The 25533-nt window shown below is 35.0% G+C and overlaps 1 protein-coding gene across 3 annotated transcripts in view; it reads left to right on the top strand.

Annotated features, from left to right (window-relative positions):
* The first annotated feature begins 727 nt into the window (after positions 1 to 727).
* The window catches only part of LOC150099299 (uncharacterized), a 111154-nt gene continuing 86348 nt past the window's right edge, over positions 728 to 25533 (top strand). For 2 of the 3 annotated variants that reach the window (XM_090404017.1, XM_090404019.1), the window contains exons 1-2: positions 728 to 1079; positions 19561 to 19667. In XM_090404017.1, the coding sequence (XP_090260143.1) occupies positions 777 to 1079; positions 19561 to 19667 (410 nt within the window). In that variant the 5' untranslated portion in view covers positions 728 to 776. Of the gene's footprint in view, positions 1080 to 19133; positions 19337 to 19560; positions 19668 to 25533 lie in introns of all 3 variants that reach the window. The other variant, XM_090404020.1, reaches the window with a different exon arrangement.

Consider the following 25533-nt stretch of genomic DNA (forward strand, 5'->3'; position numbering starts at 1 on the left):
CCATCCTTGTTACTCTTCAAATCATTCGCAGTCGTATTTGAATCACTAATTCTTATGACATGACACTTCCAAGGAATCCAAGGATTCATCATGGGAAAGTGCTCTATTCCACTGTACAAAACCCATCATCTCATGTACTTAATCTCAAACGACAACTACCGCCTACTATCCCCACCAGCAGAATGGTTGGTTTGTAAATCGTGTGTGTTCTCATGGTCAATTTGTCTGTATCAAGATGAAAAACCGGTTTCCGGGATTTTTTTTTAAAAAAAAAAACGCTACCACGGTATGAAACCAGCTATCTTCCCTTCAGTTGAAAAGGCCCATATAAAGATTTCTCTTGTGACAACGAGAATGGCCCTCAGGAATTTTATAATCGAAGGTCTCAATGTCACTTTGTGCTTCAAGTTGCGGAGTCTTATATGCACAAAGTGTTGGAAGCATTTTGTGCTTCCAGCTATCTTCCGTATCTGGCCTTCTATACTAGCTGTCAGGGTACGAAGTAGTTAAGATTTAAAAAATCCAAATGTGTAAACTTTAATTTTTAATTAAAAAATAACAACTATCTGAGTCAAGCTGTCTTTTATTTACTAATTGTATTTTAGTTTTCGTGATCACCTAGAGTAGGAAGTGTAGTAATATTACACGATATATATAAATTGTCAGGGTGCATGACGATCAATTTTTCAATCACGTTGCGTCATAGGATGGAGGGTAGTTTGTAGTGTTGTATTGCTCGAATTGGATTAATTTGTTGCTGTTTAAGTAAATAGTCAATGTCAACTATGTTGTGGAGTGTTTTAGCACAGTTTTGTGCACCACCTACTTGTAATATGGGTGATATAAGAATATTGCTACCAAATACAACAGAACGAACCCAGTTGTTATATGTGTATTTCGAGGGATACTCAAGTTTGTATTGTTATAATCTTGTTAGTACCGATGAACTAAGCAAAGAAAAATACTGGAAAGATTTGACTTTGGAGGTAAACCCAGACCATTGGGATAAAAATCTGCCGACATGTAGCATTGCGTCAAATTCAGTACAAAATTACGAAGAATACTTTTTAAAAATAAAGGTATATACAGTATGTTAATGTTCTATACATTTATGATATTGAAATGAACGTTAATACATTCAGTTCATTTCAGATATTCAGTTGCATGGCATCACTTAACAGGAAACCTTATCATTTTTAAATCCTGACTAAATGAGTTAAGTGAAAGCATTTGTAAAAAATAAGACTTTGTACATTTATGCATGTTTTATTATTATTATCATCAACTTGATTGTGGCAACGACAGTTTGGATTCCTAAAAAGAAAATTAAAATGTTTTGGGGTGAAGGAAAATATAATTGTGTATGGGAATACTAAAATGTCAGTGTTCCCATACACTATTGGCTTTGCTACTACTCAAACACTTGAAACTGCAGTCACAAAACTCAGAATTGTTTTAATGGTAAAAATGCTTTAATAAGCTGCAGTTATCACAAACATTCAGTTTCATACAAGAATAATATTAGATTTCATTTTAATTGCTTAAAGAGTGTTTTAGATAAGATATTGGGGACTGGTATGAGTCTGAATTCAATAATTTATTTATGATGTACCTCCATGAAGTCCCATGGTTCATCATAATAGTTCATCTAGTCTAGCTCTTTTTTTTTGTACATGCTATGCATTTTTTTAAATTCAGTGCATTTTAGTAACACATCTTCAAGCAGTTTAGTCCATTTTCTTATTACTATCCACAAGGAAATGGATTCACTCTTGACTTCCTTTACAAACCATACTTTTCCTAACTTCAAATGATGACTGTTCTCTTTTCATTTTTCTTATGCTATGAACATTTGCCTCAGTTTCTTCTATACAATCTCTCATCAGCAGGTGCATTATATCCTCTTTTACCAACTTGTAGCTTAATTTTGAAACTTGAAGATGCAAGTATGCAATAGTTAACTCCTCTCCAATAACAGATAAATCAACTAAGTCACAACATGTATGTGTCACATGGTTGACATCACTGAAAGCAATGCCACTCATCTGACAGTGCAAAATAAAAAAAACCAGTGCAGATAAGAGAAATGCAGATATGAGATTCAATAAAAAAAATTAAAATGACAACAAAAAAACACAATAAATGATACAAAACACACAATGTAATAAAAAAAAAACAATAATAAAGTTGACAATAATGAATAATAATACAAAGCGAATATGCAGAAGCTGCTTGAGAATTAATCCAAAAAATTCAACTTGTGTTCTTTTCCAAGACATATAAGATGTTGAGACTCCAGTGCACAAATATTGACAGAAGCCAAAAAACCTCCATGTGAAGAAATACTAGTAATACCATTGATGTCAAGAGGAATCACAACACAGACATTAACAGAAGACAAAAGTGATCACCAATGAATGTGATGATTTTCAAGTGCAAGAAATAAAACAACAGTTATGAAGATAAGTTAATTGACCCTTAAGTCATTGAAATCAAGATGTCATTCCTCTGTGCAAGAAAACACCCATGATAATACCAAAAAAGTCTGCCACAAACACAGGTACCAAGCATCTCTGGCCTGCAGCCCTCAAAAGCCAACCTAACTTTTTAAAAGTCAGTGAAATATTATCTCTCCGGACACAGGGGCACGCCATTAGTGTCCATCGCCTGTGTGCAAAACTAGTTGGCGCCCCTATATTCCCCCCCCAATAAAATTCACTTTATAAAAACGTATCAGTGAGTTAAAATGAAATATATTATAAGTTTATTAAACAAAAAGCAGAAATTACAAAAAAATGTATAAAAAACAATAAACATACAAGAAGGGTACAAAAACAACAAAAATAATTTGAAAAAAAAATAAAGTAAATAATAAGATAAATAAATAATAGTAACTTATAAGTATATAAAATAGGAACATATTAAGCATTATTGTGTAAAGAAATAGTTAAATATTTAAACAGAAAGAAAAACCACTTAGTGAATTGAACTGTTCTAGTTTTCATTAGTGAAAATTCTCGAATAATATCATGTATATCAAGTTGATCCAAAATATCTGACTCTATTGATATAATGGCAAGATTTGAAAATCTGTCTTGTACCATTGTGGAGCGCAAGTATTTTTTAATAATTTTAAGTTTAGAAAAGGACCGTTCTGCAGATGCTACAGATACTGGTAATGACAAAAGAATCCGAAGAGCAATTGTAAAGTTTGGATAAACTATGATTAAGTCGTTTGAATAAATATGCTGAATTATCTGATATATATTGTTTTTAAAATTAGAAATAAATGGTTGACAGTGTAAAATTTCTTCGCATAAATCGTCTGTGTCAATGTCTGAATGATTCTCATGTGTTAATTTTTGTCGTAACTTTTTACAACAAGATAATAAATATTCTTTATTTCATGAAGTACTTAACAAATACAAAAACTGAAAGGAATTCATATGTTCTTTTAATAAAGTAAATCTTTCCTTCAAAGATTGTACTATTTGATCTATTATGCAGAGAAAAAAAATTACTTTAAATTTTGTCAGAAATTTAATTATTATTTAAAAATTGATTTAGATCATTCAATGCATAAAGTAAGTTGAAGATTCATAGATGAAGACTACAGTATTTTACTGACAAAATTCACTTTATTTAAAATATCATACCCAATCTTTGGGGCCTTTACTGTCCTGGCACATGTGTACATCGTACACATTGCACATATGGCCGGCACGCCCCTGTCCAGACATAACACCCACTCAAGTCATTGATATCAACATATCACTTCAGACACTGAACACACATCTCACTCTACAAATTCAAACAATATGCCTATCTAAATATTTTTATTATTATTATTATTATTGCACATGCACTTCCATGGAGTCCTAAGACTCATTGTGGGAGACCCAAACTATCAACACAATATCTATTATACCTCTTCTTAAAGTTATTAACAGACAAAGCACTTACAATTGACTACTCAGGCAACCAATTCCATTCATTCATCGCTCTCCAAGCAAAAAATCTAGTCTTCTCCTTGTTAACCACGCTCTTACCCAACTGAGGGATGATCTCTTGTTCTGCTCCCTCTAGCCAAGTGTTGAAACAATTCTCCTGCATCAATCTTATGAAAGCCTCTTTAGTAACTTAAATAGTTCTATATCCCCTTTTTCACCTATCAGCTAACTTTTGCAATATAATGACAAACAACCAATAGCATCACTTCTGCTGATGTAAATCATGTGATATATATCATATGGTATTTGTTACATATCAACTATTGGAGGTAAGTAGCTTCTGTGAACTAATATCAACCTACTGCAGATCAGTAGGTTGATATATATAAATATATAGATCAGTTATATATAAATATAAATTTGATTTGCAATTTAAAGTGCAAATATTGCATTGACAGGTGTAACAGGCATAATGTGAAAAGAGAATGAGATGAATTCTCTAATTAAATGAATGAATTAGACCAATACAGCCATGAGATTATGTGGAATATTGGCCTCTGTTAAGAGAATGTACAAAGGAATTGGCAGTGCCTCCGTTTCTCTGTAGAGGTCCCAAGGAGTGGAAAGAGGGCAAAATTGTTCCATTGCATAAAAGAAACTCCTCCAAGATAGAGGTAGCAAATTATAGACTGATCAATATTTCTAGAATGGCTATAAAAGTATTAAAAAAAATGATTGAGGCCAGAAGTCAGGAATGAATGAATAGAAATATGATACTCTATGAGGGCAGCATGGCTTTGTGAAGGATAGGTCTTGTCTTAGTAATTTACTTTCTTAAATAAAGTGACAATTGAATAAAGGAAATGGTTATGTTATGATACTGCTGGACTTTGCAAATTATTATTATTTGGTAACCTCCATGGAGTCAATAGATTCATTGTGAGAGGCCCACTCAACCAGCAAGGTCTGTCATAGTGAGCTTTTAAGTTATTTACACTAACTGCACTCACTAACAACTCCCACGAAAAAAATCTACCCCTCACATACCTATTCACCATGTCTTTATACAACTTCCAGGGATGGCCTCTCATTCTTCCCATCTTAACATCCACTCTTTATAATTTCTTCTATATTAAACTGATAGAATTATTTGATAGGTTTCTACATCAAACTCCTCATCATCAAATTGCTGATATGTACCTTCAGGGGGGGGTATACAGGATAATTTTGATAGTACTAGATGAAAAAATTACACCATTACTAACTTCCGATCAACAATTTTTCCTAAAATTAATTTGTTATCTGTCAAGATTCCAATATTATCAGATCTTATATTTCTGTCTTTGCTTTTTACTGTATCAGTCCTCTGGGTCTTTTTCCTGCCAACCTGACAGAGAACACTTGTCTTGCGAATCTTTCTTCTCCCGTTCTGTTTAAGTGACCACACCACCTGAGATTAGCTCTACTAACACATTCCTGAATGCTAACAATGGCAAGTTGTTTCCTAATATCCTCATTTTTAATGTGACACTGCCATTGATGCCATCTGTTCACTCTACTAATCTTTCTTAGAACTTTCATATCAGAGGATCTCCAGTCTTTGATCAAGTATTTTATTTCTTACCCAGCTCTCAGATCTGTAAGTTAAAATTGTTTTAAACACTGTTTTGTATACAGCTAATTTAGTGTTTTGACTAATTCCTTTAATAAATTTAGTTTAATCCTTTTTCCAAGTGTAATCCTTTATCCCAGTTGCATCTGAAGTATCTTCGGGACTGAGGCAACTCATAGTAAAGGTGGACCAAGCTCTCATCACTACTTGTCTTAGTATCTCCCATAATGCAAAGCACATCTCCTTGTAGACATGTATAATGCTATGCATTAAGGGAAGTGCCACTACCCAGACCAGTTTCGACCTTTACTGAGGTCTCGTCAGTGGGAGCCAGACCCTGAAGTGGTGATACTAAGGTGGAAGCAATGGAGATATCATATTTACCTATATGAGTTGCCAAAAGGTGTCTCACCTTATTATTAAATTAATCTGGATTTAGAGAAAGATGGAAGTTTTTTTCCGACTTGGTTAGACTATAATAAATTTAGTTTAATTCTTTATCCAAGTGTAAGCAAACAAAGTTTGCACCTGAAGTATCTTGGGAGATACTAAGACGAGCAGTGATGAGAGCTTGGTCCACTTTTACTACAAATTGCCTCAGTCCTGAAGACTTCAGGCACAAAATTTGTTTGCTTACACTTGGATAAAGGATTAAACTAAATTTATTATAGTCTAACTAAGTGGGAAAAAAACTTACATCATCTTTCTATAAATCAGAGTAATTTAATAATAAGGTGAGGCACCTTTTGGCAACACGTATAGGTAAATATGACCTCTCCATTGCTTCCACCTTAGTATCACCACCTCTGGGTCTGGCTCCCACTTGCGAGACCTTAATAAAGGTCAAAACTGGTTGGAAGCTTGGGTGATGAATGGCAATGCTGTAGCCCATGAAGTTTTAACTGAAGCTTGGCTGTTGCTGTCACCCAGGTCCTGGGTGTGGGGGTAATGAATGGCAATGCTGTAGCTCGTGAAGTTAACTGAGGCACGGCTGTTGCTGTTACCCCTCAGATGAGATATGAGCAAATGAGCGGCTCTGCTAGGTGGTGGGGTGAGCCTGCCACGGTGTTGAGCCAACCGGTTCTAAGAGTTCTCAGTGGCAGGGTGAGCCTGTTACTGAGGAGAACAACACTGCGTTTTTGGAGTTTGACCTGTATTTGAACATTCAATAAAGGTTGAAGTTGGTCTTGGTAGTGGCCCTTCTCTTAATGCATAGCATTATACATGTCCACAAGGAGATGTGCTTTGCATTGTGGGAGATACTAAGACAAGTAGTCATGAGAGCTTGGTCCACCTTTACTACGAGTTGCCTCAGTCCTGAAGATACTTCAGGTGCAAACTTTGTTTGCTTACACTTGGATAAAGGATTAAACTAAATTTATTATAGTCTAACCAAGTGGAAAGAAAAAAAAACTTCCAACTAATTTCTTTCTTATTCCATATAAATTCATTCAGCTGGCTTCCTACAATACCAGAATTTATGGACTTTACAACCATATTATAAATAACTCTTTTAATTTTCCGACGTTTTGATCTTCATATTAAGATCATCATCTAGAGTAGCATTTCCTAAACTTTTCCTAAGACGGAACACTTCACAAATCCTGAAATTTTCACAGAACACCTTGGTTATTTTGTTTATTTTGGTTATTTGGTTTATTATTAATTAATACATTACAGAATAACCAAGATGTTCCATTAAAATGTTTTTAATTAATTAAAATTGTTAATTAATTTCAATTAATTAAGTGTAAAACTAAATTAATTGTTAATTTAACTGATTTTTTATTATTAATTTCTTAATTGATCATTAATTAAACAACATTAAATTAATTTGTGCTGATTTTCATTGCCATATCCCATTCTAATCACCAAAAATTTATAATATTATAAGTACTTATGAGTGAATGCAGACTTTTTCTCCTGTGTGCTGGTAGTTTTCCCCTCCTGGAGATTGCTTTGTAGGCTGGTGGTGGATGACTCACTATCTGTTGTGTCACAAACACCTTCAATAAGAGATTTCTTAATACCAAAATTAAACAAAGTCCCTTGTATGTTATTCATATTAAAATTTAAATCTGCAGGCCTATTACTTTTAAAAAATCACAGCACTACGGTTTCGAAACTTTCACCCTATAATACAAACTTGCGAAGAAAGTATTAAATATTACTAGATTTGAAAACCAGATATGGACTACCTTGATCTTCAATTTTAGTGGAAAAATTTTCTTTATACTTCCTTGCTGATTGGTCACTAACATTTGCAACACAGATATTATTTCTTTCAGTTTTGAGAACAGAAGATATGCCCCCCTCCCCATTGTTGTAATCATAAACAGGCAATTTTTATGATCGGTCATAAACAGTGGTATTTCCCGATTGTTGAAAGATTTCGATGTGTGAAAATTAACGATAATTCATGAATATTTCCATGTTTAAAAATATGCTGCTTGGTCACTGACATTTGCTACACAGATGTTGTTTTGTTCAGTTTTGTGAACAGAGGATACGCCACCCACTATTATAATCCGCTTGCAGGCAATTTTTATGACCAGTCATAAACAGCGGTATTCCCTTTCCCAAATGTCGAAAGGTTTCGATGTGTGAAAATTAACGATAATTCATGAATACTTCCATGTTTTTAAATACACAGCTTAGTCACTAACATTTGCTACACAGATGTTATTAGACATTCTGGGTCTGAGCTTTTCGACATATTCATGAATATTATTCTCCTCAGAATATCTACCCTATATATATAAAATGATCAGCCTTTTTATGTCATATTTTATGTCGCATTTGTATGTCACGTTTTGAAACTCGGGGGCTACCCTGAGTGTCGAGTCATCAGAATTAAAGGAGAACCGGCCTACCAGTCTAGAACGCAGGGAGTTGGGCGCCGTAGGCACCGGGGGGGGGGAATAGCACCCTAGTTTCCACTATAAAATATTTATGAAAAATGCTTAGAAAACTAAAATGACAAATTCCAGGAGAACTTCTCGTGAAACACTTATTCACCTTCCACAGAACAGTTTGGGAAACTCTGATCTGGGGTATATACAAATATACAAGGACAAGCTGAGTTACATTACACACAGTAAGCTAAAGAAACAATGATTTGATCACCGGTTATTCTACTGGCTCTAGTGAAAAAAAAATACAAATTATTTAGAAACTACATCAAAGCTAAATTCTATTTAAGAAAACATGAGAAAAACATTTTCTTATAGATAGTCTTCTTTCAGTAACAATGATGCCCTATTTTTAACATTACAATTGTTATTTTAGATTTAGGATTCTGGATTACCTACAGTCCTGTTTATAGTTAACTCTTAGAGAGAAAGGTTCTGTGGGTAGAATGTGCCTTCCATATGCTTGGGATTTTTAGACCATTATTGTTCAGATTGGGGTTCAGATTTATATAAATATAGATACACAATCATAAGAAATGAATATTGCCACCTTGTATATTGTGAAACACATGATTGTACATTCTACGCACTAAAATAAGCTAGGATTTAAGATGTAGCATATGCCTAACCTTATGTATTTATTTCCAACACTTCTTTTCAGCAAACAATCTAACTAAACACAGCGGTTTTCCACTGTGCACGATAGCATCAAACTTAATATCAGCAAGTAATTTGGTATATCACAGCCAATAAAGGGGTATATGCTATTAATGCTCAACACGGAATGAAACTCGTGAAGAAACTAAACGCTGATATCTTTAATATGTAAATGAAGATGTAAGGTTTTTCAACTAAAAAAAACTGATGTCTCTTTATTAACATAAATTCTATAAAATTATTATGATTATGACATAAGACTTTCGGAGAGTCAGTCTCATCGAGTGAATCCACATGTTACTTCCTGCACCTTGTTTTAAATTCATTCACATTACTGCACTTACCACTTCCAAAGGCAGGCCTTTCCAGTCACGCTCTGCTATATGAGAGATAAAACCATCTCTCCTCCTTTTCTTGACTAGATTCATTCTCAACTTCCACGAATGTTCTCTCTTCCTTTCCCCACCGTTTATAAAATGAAAAATTCCATCCACTATGATACGATATTAATCATTGTTTGTCTTTTTGTTTTATTGTTCCATATAAAGTTAATTACACCTGTTATTTTTAAATATTTTGCAATTTTTAGGTTTATATATTTTTCACTTTTATATGTAATCATACATGTTAGAAGTTTTTTTTTCAGTTGGTTAGACTATAAATTATTATTATTATTATTATTATTCCTGATACCTCCAAGGAGTCCGAAGACTCATCGCGGGAGGACACCTACAACTGTCTCAACCACTACACCGAACCTCTACTATGAATCATCTCCATCAACGCCATCTACTGCCCACCTCCACCACAACTAGTATTTTTTTGTCTGTAAATTGCATGTGTTCTGAATGCTCGATTTGTCTGTATGCGGGATGAAAAACCCGAGTTTCTGGGAGAAAAAACCCTGCTACCTCTGTATGAGATCGGCTAACTCACCTTCGATTGAAATTGTCCAGATAAAGATTCCTCCCGTCATGACGAGAATCGAACTTAGGCCTATCCCAATCGAAGGGCGCAATGTGCCGTCGTTCTTCCAATTGCGCTATGGAGGCGTTATCATTCAAGAATGAGCACAGCCAATCTAAGGTTATGGTCAGTTATACAGAATGGGAGAGGAAAGTTATTAAAAACAAGTGTTTGATAGCAGGAAAATGATGCAGACTGAAATATATCTGACAGTATTGGAGTCCTGACAAATAACGTAATTTGAAAGAAAATTGTTGATAGGCAGTTTATAATGATGCAAACCTTTCCTGTACTATCATAGGATTAGCAAAGTACTGTACATCCCTTGAAGTACATATCAGGAATTTGATGATGGTCTTTATCACCTTTGATAAATATCCCTTGACATTTAAATTTCTGTTCACCATTACCCAAAGTTTCTTGCCTTCTCCTCCATTTAATTTCACTTCTAGGATTGGCAGCATTCTATATTGAAATTATTTCAAAGTTCAAAACTTTATGCTTAGCTATATTAAACTTTTGTTTAATGATTGTGATGGTAGGAACAAATGACTTGAGTGGTAATGTAAGTCGGGCAGCGAGAGATATGAGATTTTTGCTTGAGGCTGTACAGAAGAAGACGGAGAGAGGAAAAATAGTGTGCATGTTGCCTAGGTATGATAATGACGAGCTGAGCAGAAGAGCAGTAATATTGAATGACATAATAGCTAGAATGTGTGACAAGAGAGGACTGGTATATGTGGATGCTTGGAGTGTGTTTGAGGAAAGAGAGGAATTGTATGCGAGAGACTGCTTACGTAGGCATATGGAGAGATTGCTGTTCTGAATGAGTCAGTGTGTCCCAGGGAGGATGATAGCAGGGGTGGCCTCTTGTAGGAATGGATACTTGGGAGAAGGGAGACATCAGGTAACACTGAGCCCAGTGCAGTCTAGAGGGGATAATGCTGGGTATAGAAACAATGGCATTTATATGCTTTATACTAATGCCAGGAGTATCCGGAATTGGTGGCACAGATAGCATCAGCCTGTCCAAAAATTATTGCAATCACTGAGACGTGGTTGACAGAAGGAGATATAATAACAGGAATAGAAGTCGCTGGGTACAGCATTTTTCGGCAGGATAGGAGAGGAAAGCGTGGTGGTGGGGTACTGCTTATGATAAGTGATGACCTATGTCCTCTAAGAGTGGAGGCTTTGGAAGGCAGTGAGACAAATGATTTTGAGAGCATATGGTGTGAGGTAGAGGTGGGCACGACAGGATATTTAGTGGGGGTGTTGCTACAGACCCAGGAGCACAGAGTATGGGGACCAGGAGATGTTTAGACAGTTAAGTTTGGCAAGTGCAAGAAGAATGATTGTTATGGGAGACTGGGAGACTACAGTAGTATAAATTGGAGAGAGGAAGATGCATGTAGCAATAGGGGAATGGAATTTCTAGAATTCTTGAGGGACAAATGTCTTAGGCAACATGTAACAGAGGGAACAAGAGGTTCAAGAATTTTGGATTTGGTTATAGCATCAGAAGAGTTGATAATAACTAAGATGACATCTCTCCCACCAGTTGGAGAGAGAGTGACCATATGGTTTTGACTTGGAAAATGAATAGACATGCAGGAGTATCAAAGAGACAGGAACTGATGTGGAATTATAAAGCAGGTGATTATAATAGTCTTAGATGTCCACTTTGGAAAGTTTCATGGAGGGAGGAATTGGAAGGCCGGGATATCATTAGTTCGTGGGAAATTGTGAAAGAATATTTGTTAGCAACAATGGTAAGTTGTATACCACAAGTGAGGAAGAGGACACAATTTGGAGTAAAGTGGATGACAAACAATATTAAACAGGAATTGCATGCGAAAAAGAGGCTATGGAAGAGATATAAGGAGACAGATGAAGAGAAGATGCATGAAGAATATACGTCACAGGCCAGAAGAGTGACTAGTGTGGTAAGGAAAGCGAAACTGGAATATGAGAGGAGATTGGCCCTAAGATCCAAAGAAAATCCTAGGGAATTTTTTAGCTATGTGGCCAGTAAGAGGAGAAATGACTGTGGAAGAATGATATTGTGGGATAAAAATGGGAATAGAGTGACTGATGCAGAGGACATAGTGGAATTGTTCAATGAACACTTTATTGGAGTATTTCATCCTAGAGGAGTCAGTTTTAATGCTAGAGGGATAAGGCAGGTTTGAGGTTTAGAGGTACAGAAGGAGAGTGTGTTTCAGATACTGAGTACTCTGGATGTCAGTAAAGCTTTGGGACTGGATGGTATTTCACCACGAGTTTTGAGAGAATGTGCTAGGGAACTGACAGTGCCTTTTACCTGGCTTTTCAATGAAAGTCTGGCTGCAGGAAAGGTGCCCATTGAATGGAAGGAAGGTAAGATAGTTCCATTGTATAAGGGTAGTAACAGACTGGAAGTGTCTAATTATAGGCCAGTTTGTGTGTCATCAGTAGTTAGTAAGATCTTGGAGAAAGTAGTGAGGGACCTTATACAGCATTGGGCAGATGAGGGTAATGTTATCTGTGAGAGTCGACATGGATTTGTGAAGGGGCACTCTTGTTTTAGCAATATGCTAGCCTTTTATAATAAAGTTACAAGAACATTAGGTGAGGGAAAGGCATATACTGCAATTTTCTTAGACTTAGCGAAGGCATTTGACAGGGTGCCACTATATTTAGTATGATAAGCTGATATTTAAGTTGCAGCACATGGGTCTGGATGTGAGATCAGTCAACTGGATTCAGGATTGGCTGTCTGATAGGTATCAGAGAGTTGTGTATGGTGGAGCAGTTTCAAGGAGGCAGAGGGTTACAAGTGGGGTCCCACAGGGCTCAGTACTAGGACCTATATTGTTTAACCTTTATATCAATGACATTGCCAGTGGATTGCAAGGGGATATTCAGTTATTTGCAGATGATGCAAAGCTGGGAAGGATTATTAGTAATAGTGCAGATGTGGTAGCCCTGCAAGAGGATTTGAATAAGCTAGATAGATGGGCAAATGAATGGGGGTGTCAGTTTAATGCAGCGAAATGTAAGGTCTTGAGGTTTAGGAAACATCGATGGGATGCTGCATACTCTATGGGAGGAGTTATACTGGAGGAAATAGGGGAGACGAGAGATCTGGGGTTGATGATTGATAGAAACCTGAAATTTAGGGGATATATTGCAAAGGTGGTGAAGGTAACAGAGGATTGCTACAATTATGAGAAGGACTCTCATAATTGCAGAGATAAAAACCTGCAGAGATAAAAGGGTTATCATTCCGTTGTATAAGTCTCTGATCAGACCACACTTCGACTATTGTTCTCAGATTTGATCTCAGGGATTTGAAGGGGATAAATTAACTGTGGAAAGGGTAGAGAGATGGATGACAAAGATGGTTTTTCAGGACTGTACAATTTTGGTTATGAGGATTGGCTGAGGGAATGTGGATTGCAGAATTTGGTGGATAGAAGAAGGAGAGGTGATATGATTGAGACATTTAAACTGTTGAGAGGTGGTTACAGGGTTGACGCTGGGGAGTTCTTTCGCTTGGTTGAACAGTGGGAAGGAGTGATGACAAGAGGCCATCCCTGGAAGTTATGAAAGGAAACTGTGAGCAAGAGGGTGAGGAGTGGTTTCTTTGCATGGAGAGTGGTTGAACCGTGGAATGCATTGCCTGATGGAGTGGTGAGAGCGAGAACAGTCAATGAGTTTAAGGAGTTGTATGATAGACTTTGTGTTCTTAGGGGGGGGACCTTCCCTCGATCTGTCTTGACAGACTTTATGTTCTTAGGAAGGACCTCCCACGATGAGTCTTTTGACTCCATGGAGGCCTGAATAATAATAATAATAATATAAACTGCAAAACCCCCACTCATTTGCCCACATTTCTAGCTCATTCAAATCCTCTTGAAGATAACATCCATAGCATTATTAATAATCCTCTTTAGCTTTATATCATCTGCATATAACTAAACATCTTCCTGCAGTCCATGACAGCATCATTTACATAAAGGTTTGAATAGTGACGTTCCCAGTACTTATTATTATTATTATTATTATATGAGCATCTCCATGGAGTCTGAAGTCTCATCGCAAGAGACCCAATCTATCCACACAATTTGTTATACCTCTTCTTGAACTCATTAACAGACAAAGCTATATAGGATTAACAATCTTTGTTCTAGTTTCACCTTGTGATTATGCTGATGCACCGATGACCAGTCAGTTTGTGGTCGAAATATTTATAATGATAAAAGTTATTATTTTTGCAAATATGTGTGTCTAATAAAGCTTTCATTTTGAACTGAAAGGTTTACATATGTTGCAGAGGATACTGCACTCAAGTATTGATCTGTACAGAGACTGTTATAATGATGATTGTAAACCTACAATACATTAGTACTGTGTAGACAAAGGTTTTTATTTATTTGTTTATATTATCTGAAATGTTGATATGTTGGTATTCTCTTATATACACAACTATAAATTAAAGATACCAAGAAATTATATTCTTGGTTTCATCCTTTATCCAAGTGTAAGCAAAAAAAGGTTTGCGTGCAGTTATTTATAGTATAACCAAATGAAAAAACTTTCAACGTCTATACACTCAACTGTACACAACTCTTTGATATTTGCCAGAGCCATTTGCTGATCTAGCTTGATTAAGTCCGTTTATTGCAACTTAAATATTAAATTGTCATGTAAAGGCCTGTCAATTGGTTTTTAAAAAAATCTAGAAAAATATCCATATCTAGATATAAAGAGATAAGCAAAGCTTTATTTTTATCGAGCACCCGTGGATCAGAATGTGTTTTTGACTGCAGCTCTTTTAAATAAAAAAAAATAATGATCATATACACTGCTTGGAAAGAAGTTAATGGACACCATAGTGTAATATTCTGTGCTTGTGTTGATTACTGTGCAATTGTAAAATGTGGATGTTTCTCTTTTTATTTTATTTCTATCTATTTATTTTTAACTTTATATTTAATTCTTTTCTACACTTATTAATCTTTACTCCCTTTACTCTACCTTCTGCATTCTCTACTTATACTGGAGAATTCTAGAAATTTATTTTTTGAATTAACGACTGTGGTACAAGAAATATCAATACTTCCGGTAGAGTTCTCTTTCTATCCTAAAGCCCTTCTCAATAATAATTTACAATCATGGCTATCACTTAACTTCAAGTCATTGCTATTATTAAACTCCCTGCTCACAGGATCATGTTTATTTTGAAACAGTGCATTGCGTAAAAGATCAGGCAGCACTCTTTGTAAATAAAACAAACATATTTATTTATACTAAAATAACTATACAAAATACACAATAGTGAACTAATCCTTACTTCACTTTAAGCTTAACACTTTAGAGAAAAATTTCCTTTAGTAAATTCACGTAATCATGCAACATAATATAAATTATTCAACAGTCTAAAAAGAAAACTATCAGCCCATTTACATTTTAGGAATTATCATGCTCTGGTAACTATAACTAGAGTTTCCAACTATCACTTTATACAAACTATTCTCAGACTATATATAGTAACTCAATAAAAACTTATCAATCCTTCTAAAACAGTTTCTCATATCATAGACTAAATTACATTAAAATCGACTCGCATATCTTCTTTATCTTTATAGTGCACTCGTCCTTAATTCCATTACAGATTCCTTGGCTTCTCCATATCAGGTCTTGGGCTATCACTTAGAGGTTTCATGGACACCGATATCTCATTTGGAATGGCTTGCAGGACCTAGAGCACTATTTCTTGGTGTTTTAGGACTCGGGCAAAGGGTCTGACGATTGAGGCCTATGCAGATTGTCTCGAGGGCAATGCATTCTGGTCCGGCGCCGTTACTCTCTTGGTAGTTTCTCGCCTCCGGTGGCTGTCCTTTGAGACATCATATGGTGGATTGACAGTTCTTCTCTCCTCTTTTCCTCCTTTTCTCTTCCTGGTGTCGACATCTTTCTTTATTCTTTGATGGCTTATATACAGTTTTCATGAGACTCTGAACGAAGGGTTGAGACCCCCGAACATTCCCGCACAATCTGTCTTGGCCTTTCTTTAACGTGGACTTATAGTTCTCCTCCAAAGTGCACACTTAATCCCTTTTACAGAACAGCGGAACTGCATTAGATGTATACCGCCCCTTTTACCATTCACCTTGAAAGTGGTATCAAAGTGACTTTGGATACAGTAGGTTTCTTTTTCACTTTATGCTAAATACTAACATTAATATATTTCCAATTTCAAAGGCATTGCCCTTGAACTTAACATTTTCAGACATCTTCTGTTTACACAATTTAGCATGTTAATTCCTTTGGATTTTAATACACGGGTTTTTGGTATTATTTACCTAGTAAAATACAAGGTTATTTTTGTGAGTTTTCAAGATGCGATCCCTGTAAAAGTCGATGCAAGAAAAATGGAAAATTTACGCTGCATCGAATTTTACAATAGTATGATGAGCAAATAGCTGTGCTGCCCACCTTATTTAATACCTTCCTTCACTAGCGGATACATTCATCCTTCCTCACACCATCATCCATCATGGAAGATGGGTCTATCAAATTTTGTATACTCACTTCATCTCACTTTCATTCCATCCGATTTCATTCTGTCTGTTCTATTAATTCCTTTCTGTTGAAAGAATTAAACAAAATAAAAATTATGACTAATGTATATCAACAAACCTCAATTCACCTCTTTTGTGAAGAAGAAATTATATGTAGAAGTCAACTTGGTTGGATAGCCTTTAGAAAACACCATAAAGTGCTCAAAGAAAACATCCAAATATGCCTTAAAAGAAAAATATTTGACAATTGTATACTTTTAAGGCATATTTGGATGTTTTCTTTGAGCACTTTATGGTGTTTTCTAAAGGCTATCCAACCAAGTTGACTTCTACATATAATTTCTTCTTCACAAAAGAGGTGAATTGAGGTTTGTTGATATACATTAGTCATAATTTTTATTTTTAGTTAGTTCTCTTGAAACATGTGCAACTCTACTACACTGTCCACATCTCAACAACTCTGATTGTATGCCTATCTTAGTTTTTTGAAGTAATCAAACTGTTAAGTTTTTTTTTTTTTTTGAATGATTTATGTAACCCTCAATGGAATTACGTAAACTGACCATTGTATCCATTGAACTCTAATAGTATGTTCTACTGTTTACTGAGGTGTAACTGAGATGAGAAGTAAATATATGCTATATGACATGTCAGTTTTGAATGTTAACCAGTCTTTTATTTTCTTCCTGATGATGTCCTTATAACAAGGAAGAAATATATAAAAGCTAATAAATTCTCTATTTTTTATGTACTCTAACCATTATTTATTTCATAATAATTTCTATGACACTTATTCCCTTAAAATATCTAGTAATCTGTTAAATACCTTTACAACATCTAAGAATGTTACCCTGTGCAAGTTCCTTCCTTTCTTCCAACACATTTGTCACTTTATCATAATCATAAAATGCAAGATTGTTAAATTAAGATCCACCTTCCTTTTACAAATCCACCATGACCATCATAGAGAATGCTATCTATCAGCTGAAATCTGTATTCAATTGAAACCAATATTGGAAATTGAAAACATTGCCTTTGAATCAGATTTATGCAATGTCACTTTTATTATTATTATGTGACACCTCCAGGTAGTCCAAAAACTCATCGAGGTAGAGTGTGCCAACAGCATCGAACGATTGGTTCTCTTCCAACTACTAACCACTTAACTTGCTTAACTTTTTGCGTGAGCCATTAGTAGCAGAGGCTCTACCAATCAACAAATCTTTTTTTTTTTTTTTCATCACTTGGGAATGGGAGAAAAAAGACAAAATAGAGTCACTTACTGTTGCAAAGTCTCATTAAACAGCCAAGTCAAGGATGCTGTCAGCTGTTTTGCACATTTGTTTAAAATATGTGGTGAGGTTATTCAGTCCCAAAGCCATATTAAGCCAACAGCATCGAACGATTGGTTCTCTTCCAACTACTAACCACTTAACTTGCTTAACTTTTTGCGTGAGCCATTAGTAGCAGAGGCTCTACCAATCAACAAATCTTTTTTTTTTTTTTTCATCACTTGGGAATGGGAGAAAAAAGACAAAATAGAGTCACTTACTGTTGCAAAGTCTCATTAAACAGCCAAGTCAAGGATGCTGTCAGCTGTTTTGCACATTTGTTTAAAATATGTGGTGAGGTTATTCAGTCCCAAAGCCATATTAACATCTTCCTTACTCAGCATATCATATCCTATTTCATTCACTTCTAGTCCCTGTAGCATTTGCCTGTCTTTAGTTAATAACATTCACAACATTGTATACATTAACAAAGTGCTCATCATTCCATTACATCCTCTTCCATCAGCATCTTCCATTAGCATCACTCCTTTTGTAATTATACTTCTTTTTTCTTTGTTGTGTGTGTGTGTGTGTACATATATATTTATATATATATGTATATATACACATATATACAGGGTTCAACAAATACACTTGCTTACTTGCCTGTGGTGAATAGATGCAAACAGACTGGACAAAATAGACTATTTTTATTTAATAAAAGATAACTTTCTAAACAAAATCGTTTTATAAAAAAAGAGGTAACATCACTCCTTTTAATTTATTGGAACATATTAAAAATGAGAGAGAGTCAGTAAACATGAAACCAGTAAATTTTTTGCACAATGAGTAGGATTTTGCATAATTTGTCAATCCCTATATATATATATATATATATATATATGAATCCTATATGGGAAATGTTTTACCTGTGCAGGCTTATCTAAACCAGAAATTCTGCTCTAGAGACCAGACACAAAACCAATTCCACTTTAGGTCTTCAATAATATAGTGTTTGCTTCTATTTGCCACATAGAAAAACAAAAAAAAGCTTCCCCTGCATTTTCTTTGTCCTGAGTGGCTAATCGCTTATCTTGTGCTTTTCTTTCCTTAACCATACAATAATCTTTTTCATTTAATTCTATACTTAAACTGCTACTATATCTTGGTAAAACTTTTCCATGCTTTTTCAACAGAAGCAAGGAAAAGTTGATTAAAGTGAGTGCATATAGGAAGAAGAAAAAGAACAATTAAAAAAAAAAAGAACACTGGATATGAGAATAGAGAAGAAAAAGCAAGTGGTACAAGATGGAAAAGTCCCAATTTGAATATAGGATACAGTACAGAAGATGCATAGGAGATTTGACTGGGTAGGGACATTTGTCTCTGAGAATAACAGGTAGAGGATTTTTTTTTTTTTTAAATCTGGTAGAATATTTGTCAAACTAATTAAAAACAGAATGCTGTATAAAGCTAAAAGATAAATTGAATATCATATAACAGTTTTGGAAACATTTTTTTTAACATTTTCATTTTAACTAAATTAATTTTGAATATTTAAATACTTGTGGATATGTATTATAAGGCATAATTTGATCTAAATGTGAGATCTTAATTTTTCAGGAAAGTTACATTTTAAAATCGCCAATTTACTATTTGACATCTGTCGACTCTTCTGTATTGGTGATGACAAAGAATGGGATATGTTTATTATCTGAATTATCTCAGAGGTGAGTGTCAGAAATAAAATATTTTAATTATTTGCATTTATTTTAAAATTGTTTAGACATCTTCAAAAAATTTTAAATTTTGAAGAAAACTTTTTAACAGTAGTAACAGTAATAACAACAACAATAGTAACTTTTTAATATAGATTAAAGCAAATCCTGTTTGGGAAACAATCTTCAGATATACAATTTTTTTTTTTTAATTTCAAAAATTTTAACTGGATTAATTGGAATGTGTTGGAAAATACAAAAATCAAAAATAAACAGGAATCATCAGTACAGGACTGGCAAAAGATTAAAATATTGGATCCAATTTAAGGAAAGGATGTATTCAGACATTTAAATATTTCTAAATATTATTTTTCCTATTATTAAATTGTTACAGAATCATCATGCATTACAAGAGGGTCTACTCTAGGTGCAACAAATTTTATCTTACTACTGTTACACTCATTCTTTCTTTTAGTGACTGTTTACACTCAATCTGCATTGTTTTTAACCCTCTCAGGCATAAGCATTCTACACACACTCTATACTCTGAATGCAAAAACCTACTTCTCATGTCCTCATGCAATTTCCAGGAATGGCTCTTATCCTTTACAGGGCTGTGTTCCCTATAAGGATATGTTGGAAGATATATGGGTTATGAAATTGGTTGGCAGGTAGAGAAGAAAGGGATATGAAGAAATTTACTAAAAGAGTTTTATAGAATAGATAAAGAAATAAAAAAAAATTCAGTACATAAGAGGAGATAGAACAAGATATCATCTCCTGAAAATTGTGTACATGTGGTTAGCCAAAGATCTTGAAGACTTTCTGGAGAGTGATAATGAATGAGTTTAAGGAAAGGTGTATATTGAGATATATTATCCTTGACAAGAAATTATATTGTTTTATTCCTGTCAATGTAAGCACAAGCATGAAGCAACTCCATACTTGTAAGACACTGTTGATTTCACATCAATTGCCTTGATCTCAATAGAGGTAGAAACTGGTCTGGGTAGTGACTCTATCCATATAGAGAGGGAGTGGGATGTTTTTGCATTAGAGATACTAAGGCAATCAGTGTGAAGTTAGCAGCTTCTGTATACAAGTGGACAACTAGTCATGAAGTTACTTCATACTTGTGCTTCTGCCTAGGTATAGGATTAAAACAAGAACATAATTTCTTGCCAAGTATAATATACATTGTAACCAACTGCAAAACTTTCCAGAATGATCTTTAGGTGGTAATAATTCTCATTGCCTCATGTGAGACCACTGCTCTGCTTAATAGATGCAGATTTGACAAAATTTAGCAAGTGGCTTGCTAAATCACCATGTCTCTAGAAGGTTCATGAATTATATAACCTTTAATCTGCCCATTCTAACGTGCTATAAATTTAAAACTTTTTGGTGGGTGGGATTTTCATTAAAAAAAAAAAAAACTCCTTCCACCTATCTCCACATTATGCCATTATATATTTAGCTTTTCCTTATTGCCCAACATTCCAACCTAATCATTTTTATTACCTGCTTTGAGACTATAAAATTTCTTTATCCCCTTGAAACACAGGCAGCCATTTTTTCTGTACAGTAGTTTACATGTGATCTGATTAGGGTTTTTGATTATTATTATTATCATCATCATCATCTTAACACCCCATCAAGTCAAGGACTCATCTAGGATGAGTCCTTGTCATTCACACAGCACATCATACCTGTCTTAAATTCTCTGCAGACACTATACTCTCAGACAATCAGAGTATGGTATTTGCAGTCTGGTGTCTCTTTGATCATTCACAACTCTCCATGCAAAAAAACTTGCTTCCCACTCCCTCTTTATACAGCTTCCAGGGATGACCTATTGTTCTCCTCTAATCTCCCACCATTTTATAAAAAGCCCCTTCAGCATTAATCCTGTAACAACCCCTTACCGACTTGTACATCTCTATCATATCATCCCTCTTCCTCCTATCCACTAGACTGTACATTGCATCTTCTTAACCTTTCTTCATATTCAACATTTCAGAGATCAGAAACTACCTTAGGCAATCAGTTCTGGACCCTTTCACATAATGAAATTACTACTTCCTTACCTCCTGATCATTGTCTTTCTTACTATTATGGCAATTCTGAGCTTCCAACTCCATAAGCTCAAGATTTCTTACTTCCTCCAGTATAGTCCAACCAATAGAATATATAGCCTTTCACTTGGTTGTGTGACAACTGGTGTTTCCACTCATTGTCTACTTTTTAGCTTATTAAAATCCTGAGGAGACTATCATATCAGCAACAATCCTAATGCTTCTCCCACAACTTTTCATCATCCTCAAACAACTGAATTTGCTATTGCAATCTGTTCACTGTATCACTGATGTGAAGTTTGAATAGTAATTGCCTCAGGTACTGAACACCACTTGTAACATTCTTCATGATGCTGTTATCAATGCACAACTGTGATCTTTCTCAGACAGCCAGTTGTCTTTCCAGGCTGCTGACATGGCAGCTAAACTATAATACTTAAGTATTAACTTGTACAGCAACCTGTCAAATGCTTTTTTCAGAATATAGAAAAATTATAATATTTGCATTCCCTCATTGATTATTATTTTATAACTTACAGTTAGTGACTAAACATGCCTGATCTTGAACAGATTCATAATGAACACCATAAATAATCTTGCCCTCATCTGCCCAGTTTTGTTTATGAGCTCTATTTTTTTTTTTTTTTCAAAATCTGAAATACCACTGAAGAAAGGTAAATTGATCTATAGTCTGATACTTCCATTTTGTTATCATCCATGTGTAACAGGCACTATTTTATCTGTTAGTGACTATTCTAGTTGCTAGACTTTCATTCAGTTCCTTAGTGCATGCCCTTGGTGAAAGCTCATCCATGTCCCACTATCTTGTTGATATCTAGAGATTATTCTAAATACATTTGCTGTGTTCACTTTCAATCCCTCAGTTATCTAGGAATAAAAGCTGTTTCACCAGAATGAAATATCCTGATAAAGGGGTTATTAAATATTTCTACTATGTAATTTATATCATTCAGCTAACCACTCGATCTAGAAAGGTCATGCTACCATCATTCCTCCTCGTACTGGCTATATAACTAAAGAACCTCTTGGGATTTTCCTTAGATTGCAGCACCAGTCTCCTACCCATTTAGTTTCTCTTTCTTTCTTTTCTATATTAGTCACATTCCTAGCCTGAATGTTATGCTCCTCCTGCAGCTGCCCTTCACATCTCTTACTCTCTCTCTCTCATTATACATTTTGAATAATATATTCTTCCTCTGCAGTTCTGCCAACAAAATCTCTTTATCTTTTAGGTTGTATTTACCACAATTTTTTTAGCAGTTATTTCTTAACTAACTCTGTGAACTACTGATCTCCCCCCCCTTTCTCCACTATCTTTCCTTTTAAGTTCTTCCCTATATGACATTGCTGGCTTCTATGTCCCTCATGATGTGATCACTTGCACAAGAATGGTATTCTCAATCACATCTTCTGTTCACCGAATCTAAAACTGTTCATTCTCACATTCCCTTCATCATATACTGTCTAATTGCTCTCAAGAATTCTAAAATTTGGTTTCTTTCCTTATCGCATGTGGTCTCTTCTGTCCAATCTATTATGATAGCTACACCAAATGAAGGAAAATTACCTGATCTCATACAGAGGTGGGCTACCCTTCCTGGAAACTTGGATTTTTTTATCCCACAAAACAAACTTGGCCATGAGAATAAACAGACATAATATACTGGACTTTGGTATGAATATAGAAAATAAATATCAGTAAGGTGGTGAAATGTTCCGAAGGCTACTGAAAAAGCTCAGAAATGGAGAAAAGAGTACTGTAAAAGGAATGAAAGATGATAAAGGTGACATGAAAACTGAAGAAGAGGATATCCTAGATGTCTGGAGTATTTACTTTGAAAAACTGTTAAGTGAACAAAGCAGTAACAGAACTCTATTAGGAAATTTTCAAGAGGAATGCAAAGAGGAGTGCATATCAATACTCGAGTTAGAAGAAGCCATCAAAACTTGAAATGTGGAAAGACAGCTGGAGTAGATGATATTTGACCAGTAATGCTTAAGTATGGAGGTATAAAAGTTTTGCCATGATTACACTGATAATTCAGAAGGCCTGGTCAGAAGGTCAAATTGGAGTAGAGCCCCCATGGTTCCCCATCTGTAAAAAAAAAAGGGAATAAAACTGAATGTGAGAATTACAGACGAATTTCTCTACTAAGTGTTCTAGGTAACATTTATGCAAGCATACTTGAAAAGAGGTTGAGAAAGATTGTGAAACTTGGAGAAGTGTTAACAAGCTGGGTTCAGATCAAATACAGGTTGTCAAGATCAGACTTTCACTTTAAGTTGAGAAATCATGAGAATATGACAAGGATCTGTATTTCAGTTCTGTAGATCTGGAAAAGGTATACAACAATGTGCCCAGAGAAAAACTTTTCAAAACACTACATTTATATGGAGTAAATGGAACATTATACAGAGCAGTACGTAGTCTGTATGTAAGTTGTCAGTCAGCAGTTAAAATTGAAGGAAATACAGGAAGATGGTTTGATGTAAAATCAGGGGTAAGACAAAGATGCACATTATATCCACTCTTATTCATCATCTATATTAATCACATTATGATAGAAAGTGGCATTAGGCCCAATATTAGAATTGGACATGTCATACTTAGTTCTTTGCTTTATGTAGGTGATGTACTCCTAAACACATCTAGTGCAGGTATCCAGGATTCTCTAACTAAATTCAGTAACAACTGTAACAAATTTGGCTTGAAACTCAGCAACAAAAATGCCAATACTATGAAAATGGGAAGGAACATAGAAAACTTCAGCTGCATTTTGAATGGAGTAAAATATTTCAGCTATTAAGGCACAGTTTTTAGTGAATATGGAAAGTTGAATCTGGAAATAGACAACAGAATAAAGTTGGTATGGTGGGTAGCCAGCTGAATAAATTTATATGGAATAAGACTAAAATTAGCCAAAACACCAAACTAACAGTATACAAGACAGTGTTCATATCAGTTTTAAGTAGTGAATCTGAGAGTTGGGTTAGAAATAAAAAGCACTTGATCGAAGACAGAAGACCACAGATCTGAGGGTTCTGAGAAAAATTAGGAGAGTGAACTGATGGCATCAATGGCAGAATCATATTAAAAATGAAGATATTAGAAAGAAACTTGACATTGTTAGCATTCAAGAATATGTAAGCAGAGCTAATCTAAGGTGGTATGGCCACTTAAATAGAAAGAGTGAGGAAAGGTTAGCAAAACAGGTGTTTGATGCCAAGATGGCAGAAAAGAGACTAAGAAAAACACCAAGGTCTAGATGGATTGATTCAGTCCGAAATGCGTTAGAAGCATGTAATGATAGACATGACAATATTGGAATGTTTACAAGTAATAGACTAATTTGGAGGGAAATTGATAGGAGATTAATAATAATGTAAACTTAGTCATTTAACCTTGAGGGTGTATATCAGAAATTGATGATGATTATGGAACTGTAACCAGGGGATAGATGAAGCTAGAGATTTAGCGGTGGTGGTAGACAGAGAGTTAAAGTTTAGAGGACATGTTGTTAAGGTAGCCTATAAGATTACTTGGCTAACCAGTAGAGATAAGGATGTTATTCCTTTTTATAAGGCCATTATACATCCACATGTGGATTACTATGTTTAAGTCTGGTCTCCTGGGTTTCTTGGTTTTGAGGAAGCAGTACAGAAGGCAAGAGACCGAAATGGTGAATGGTCTGTGGAATGTTCTTCCCTATGAGGATAGAGTGAGGGTGTGTGGATTACAGAAGTTGGTTGATAGGTGAGAAAGAGGGGATATGATAGAAACA

The sequence above is a fragment of the Typopeltis vanoorti genome, chromosome 14 (assembly GCF_054136105.1).
Source record: "Typopeltis vanoorti isolate ZY-2024b chromosome 14, IOZ_Tvanoo_1.0, whole genome shotgun sequence".
In the NCBI taxonomy this organism is placed as follows: Eukaryota; Metazoa; Arthropoda; class Arachnida; order Uropygi; family Thelyphonidae; genus Typopeltis; species Typopeltis vanoorti.